The 4,772-nt window shown below is 37.8% G+C and overlaps 1 protein-coding gene across 1 annotated transcript; it reads left to right on the plus strand.

The window, feature by feature from the left end:
• The first annotated feature begins 319 nt into the window (after positions 1–319).
• Positions 320–3,916, plus strand: LOC126750111 (uncharacterized). Its single transcript, XM_050459619.1, has 2 exons — positions 320–380; positions 3,474–3,916. Exons 1-2 carry the CDS (start codon positions 320–322, stop codon positions 3,914–3,916), a joined length of 504 nt encoding a protein of 167 aa, XP_050315576.1.
• Positions 3,917–4,772: the final 856 nt, after the last annotated feature.

Here is a 4,772-nt window from a genome sequence, read left to right on the forward strand (position 1 = left end):
AGGCCGCCAAAATGAGGCGAGTAAGGCGGAATAAACCATTCAATGCCTTCATTCACTTGCTCTATTAACATATTCTGATTTTGCTTCAAATACTCGCCCAGTTCTCGATTGGCTCCCACGAACGTTGTCCCCTAATCAGAAAATATTTTAACGGGTTTTCCGCGTCTATTCTAGATACGAAACGTCGCAAGGCTTTTATGAATGAGTTTGCTGAAAGGCTAGAGATTAATTCAATTTGCAATGCTTTCGTTGAAAGGCAAACAAACACGCCAACATAGCACTTATCGTAAGTACGACTTGAGCGGCTATTTCCATAGGCATGAAATGGGCTGTCAGAAACGATACGCTCGCGGGGCAAGTTTCCGATGATGAGCTTACTGGTACTAACGTTATATCTAAAACATTTAAGACATCCTTTGGAGATAGACCTAGACAAATTACGACCCGAAATCGGCCAATACTCTTCCCGAATGACGGATAGTAATAGTTGGGATCCTGGATGCAACAAGGTTTTATGCTTATTCTCAAAAATTAACTTAGTAAGATGATGTTTAAAATGCAAAATTATGGGGTGTTTTTTCTGAGCTGGTTAATCTGCATGCTTTAAACGACCACCTACGCGAATAATACCGTCATTGTCTAGAAAGGGATTTAAACTGCTTAAACGATTGCTATGACGCAAATTGCGTCCTTTGGATAATTGCAAGCGCTCTTCTGGAAAGCTTTGCGATTGCGCAGCTTTTATAAGGCAAGCTAAAGCGATGAGCACTTCTCTTAGAGAGATTAGACCGATAGTTTTTTCACTAGAACCTTTCGTGTAGATTTTAAATTTTAAAACTTAAGCGGTAACTCTCTGTAGTCGCTGAAAGGATAAAAACCGTTCGAATGGAAAATTGTTACTAATATTTATTAAGAACAATAATGTTTTTAAGGGTTTTAATCCTGGTAAATCCTCTACGTAAGGGTTTAAGGATAGCCACTCTGCCCTATTTTTAGATAACCAAGACGGACCGAATCACCACTTACTAGCTTGTATTAGCTGACTAGGCAGCAAACCGCGTGACGCCAAATCCGCCAGGTTATCTTGTGTTTGAATATATTGCCATTCATAATTTCTGTCAAAGTCTGAATTTCAGCAACTTTGTTGCTTGAATATAGTCAATATTTTAAATATACAGTCCGTTTATAACATGGTACTTCGAGCCGGATAAGAGATTAAAAAGTAGTAAATTAAATAAATTCGCCGTTGAAAAGCAAGTAAAGTGCAATCGGGGCGGTCTCAGTCCTCGCGGGAAACGCAAGTGACAGCCGCGGACGTGAGTCAAAGGGCCTAGAAGCTAGAGCATCGAGCTAGAGCAACGACTCACGTTCCTTATACCAAGTTTTTCCAGTGAATATCCCTAGGTTTGAGTTTAATGATTACGTGCGTAATTGTTTGAGTCAACTCTGCTAGTATTCGCTTAGTGGTTTAGCTGATCTGCAAGTTTAAACTAGTTTCATCAAGTCTTAGCAAGTTTTGTCAAAAATTTTTTATTTCAAAACTGTGTTGTTAACTAGCGACATTTAAATAATAACAATATAATTATTTAGCAAGGTTTTATCTCTAGTTAAGACTAATATAAAAATGGCTGACCAATTAAAAAACGCGCAAGCTTAAAAACCTCACCTTTTTTTCTAAATTTGTTAACAAGTGCAAGGAGAGTGACAACGGTTTAAGCGAGATTGACAAGATAAATTTACAACCAAGATTTTCGAAGATCGAAGATATTTCGATGCAATGAAGTTAAGAGTGAGATAGAGAGTACGGTTGAGGAAGAACAATTGGAATGGGAATTTAACGAACGGAAAAGTTTTGCAAACAGCTATTTCAAGCATATAACCATTGCAAAAAAGGTCGTAGTTACAAGTCGGTTCAAAATACGTGCTCTGAGAAAATGTTAGTCAAATTACCTGATATACCCTTGCCCAGCTTCTCCGGTTCCTTCGAGAAATGACTCGAATTTCGCGATACCTTTCAGTCCCTAATCAACCAAAATCCAGAACTTTCCGGTATTTACCGGTTTCATTGCTTGAGAGCTTCGTTGGAAGGTAAAGCAGCCGAAGTTATAAAATCGATAGAATTCTCCGAGGGAGGGTATACGGTAACATGGAGTGCGCTGTTGGAACGTTATAATAATCACAAGTATAATCATTTAATATTTTATATATAATTATAATATCATATAATCGTATAATTTTTCAATCCATAATCATTTAAAGACCATTTTTTCTCTGGAAAGCGTTTACAGATAATCCTCTACTAAAATTCGAGGATTAGTCGATGATCTATTTAAGCATTTAAATTCAATAAAACAGTTAGGGCAAGATTTAACCAACTGGGACACCATCCTATTGTTTATGTTAACATCTAAATTAGACCAAAGGGCAATTATGGATTGGGAAAGATTTTCAGCCAATACTATTTTTCCTACTCTAGATCAGTTTACTAATTTTTTAAAGAACCGTGCAGACGTGGTAGAGACGATTGAATTCAAGGGTAACATAAATCGCGTCGTTGCCAACAGTTCTAGTTTTATTAAATCGGATCGGGAAAAAAAGGACAAGACATTTCGCGATACAAGAGCTTTAATAGTAAGCAAATATGCATGTAATTATTGTGGGGAAAATCATTCTGTATATTCCTGTGATAAATTCATTAGTTTACCTACAGCCGAAAGAGTAATGTTTATTAAAAACAGAAGGCTGTGCACCAATTGTTTACGAGATGGTCATTCCGGGAAAAGGTGCAGAGCAGGTCCATGCAAGAAATGTAAAGCCTGGCATAATTTGCTTTTACATATCGATTCGTAGCCGACGATCAAAATACTAGCGCGAGTTGGAATGGAGCAAATCAAAGTACAGCTGCTTTAAGTAATCGTGGATTTTCAGGCGCGGGGTAGTTGTTTTTATCGACAGCTAAAATTCGGATTTTTGATGCACAAGGAAAAATTCATTTTGCGCGAGCACTTTTAGATTGCGGCTCACAGTCCTCTTTTATTTCTGAGGAAATATGCAAGCGCTTTGGTCTAGAAAGGTATGAAGCCAATCTTTTAGTGCTAGGAATTGCAAATAATCTGTCGAACATTAAAAGTAAATGTCGAGTTAAAGTTCATTCAATACATAATGATTTTAAGGCTATTTTAACTTGTTTCATTCTTCCGCATGTAAGTAGTATTTCGCCCGCAAGTAATAATATTAATTTCAACAATTTAAGTATTCCGTGTGATTACCCTCTGGCCGATCCAGAGTTTTCTAAGCCAGGGTCAATTGACATTCTCATAGGTGCGGACCTGTTTTGGACTTTGTTAGGCAAGAATAAAATTTCGTGCGGAAAAATTACCCCTTCTTGCAGGAAACTGAGCTAGGCTGGATTTTGGCGGGTATAATAGGTAATTCGGTCCCTTCTACTCTTCATATTAACTCATGCAACTTAGGTACTAGTTCTGATCTTCAGAAAACCTTAACAAAATTCTGGGAAGTAGAAGAAGTTAGTGTCTCTAAGGCTCTATCGAAAGAGGAAATAGACTGTGCGAATATATTCGTTCGAACTACTCGTAGAAATTCAGAAGGCCGATTTATAGTCACCTTACCTTTAAAACAAGATGAAAGCACTCTAGGAAAATCAAGGGAACAAGTTGAAAAAAGATTTTATTCCACTGAAAGAAGGCTAAGCAAAAACAATAAGTTACGCGATTACTACGTTTATTTTATGCCAGAATACGAAGAATTAAATCACATGAGCAAAACTGAAAGTTGTGATAATTCGCATATCGAATATTTTATGTCGCATCACGGCGTTCTGCGCGAACCAAGTCTCACCACTAAATTGCGCATAGTGTTCGATGCGTCATGTCAGCAGCAATTAGTAACGGGCTAGCTTTAAATAATATTCCTTAAACAATAACTCGTAGGTCCGGTTTTACAAGATAATTTATTTTTAATTTTAATAAGATTTCGTAAGCACGCATATGTGCTTTCTGCCGATGTAGCCGAAATGTAAATGTATCGGCAAATCTTGGTCGAGCCTAAACAAAGAAACCTACAAAAAATATTCTGGCGAGAAAATCCAAATAACGAGTTAAAGGTTTACATTTTAAACACCGTAACATATGGGCGTGTTTGTGCTAGTTTCTTATAAATGTCAAGATTCAATTCTGGAAATTGCGGAAATCATTCGTCATGACTTTTACGTCGATGATCTTCTCTCCGGGGCAGATTCTATTGAGCATGCGCAACATATTTGTCGCGAAGTTTCGAAAGTGTTAAAGCGCGGATGTTTCGAGTTACGAAAATGGTACTCCAACGAGCAGGAGGTACTAAACACTTTTAAATCAACTGAAGTATCTAGTGGTATTTTAGGTTTTTCTCCGGACGAGAAGACTAAAACTTTAGGTTTAACTTGGTCATATCAAACCGACAAGTTAATTTACAATGTTGAAATTTGAATGGAGTGAAAATGCACAAACAGAAGCGTCCTTTCATTAACGGCAAAAATATTCGATCCGTTAGGTCTTTTCGCAGTCTGGTCGCAGCGTCTCTGGCTGGAAAAAATTGTCCTGGGATGATCCATTGCCACTCGCTCTTTCTGTAGAATGGAATCGCTACCGACAGGATTTCATAAATCCTAACAAAATGGAGATTTGGAGATACGCTTTTTGTAAAAATCCTATAGAAGTCGAACTGCACGGATTCGCGGACGCGTCAGAAAAGGCCTTCGGAGCTTGCCTCTCTTC

This window comes from Anthonomus grandis, chromosome 2 (genome assembly GCF_022605725.1).
Source record: "Anthonomus grandis grandis chromosome 2, icAntGran1.3, whole genome shotgun sequence".
Classification (NCBI taxonomy): domain Eukaryota; kingdom Metazoa; phylum Arthropoda; class Insecta; order Coleoptera; family Curculionidae; genus Anthonomus; species Anthonomus grandis.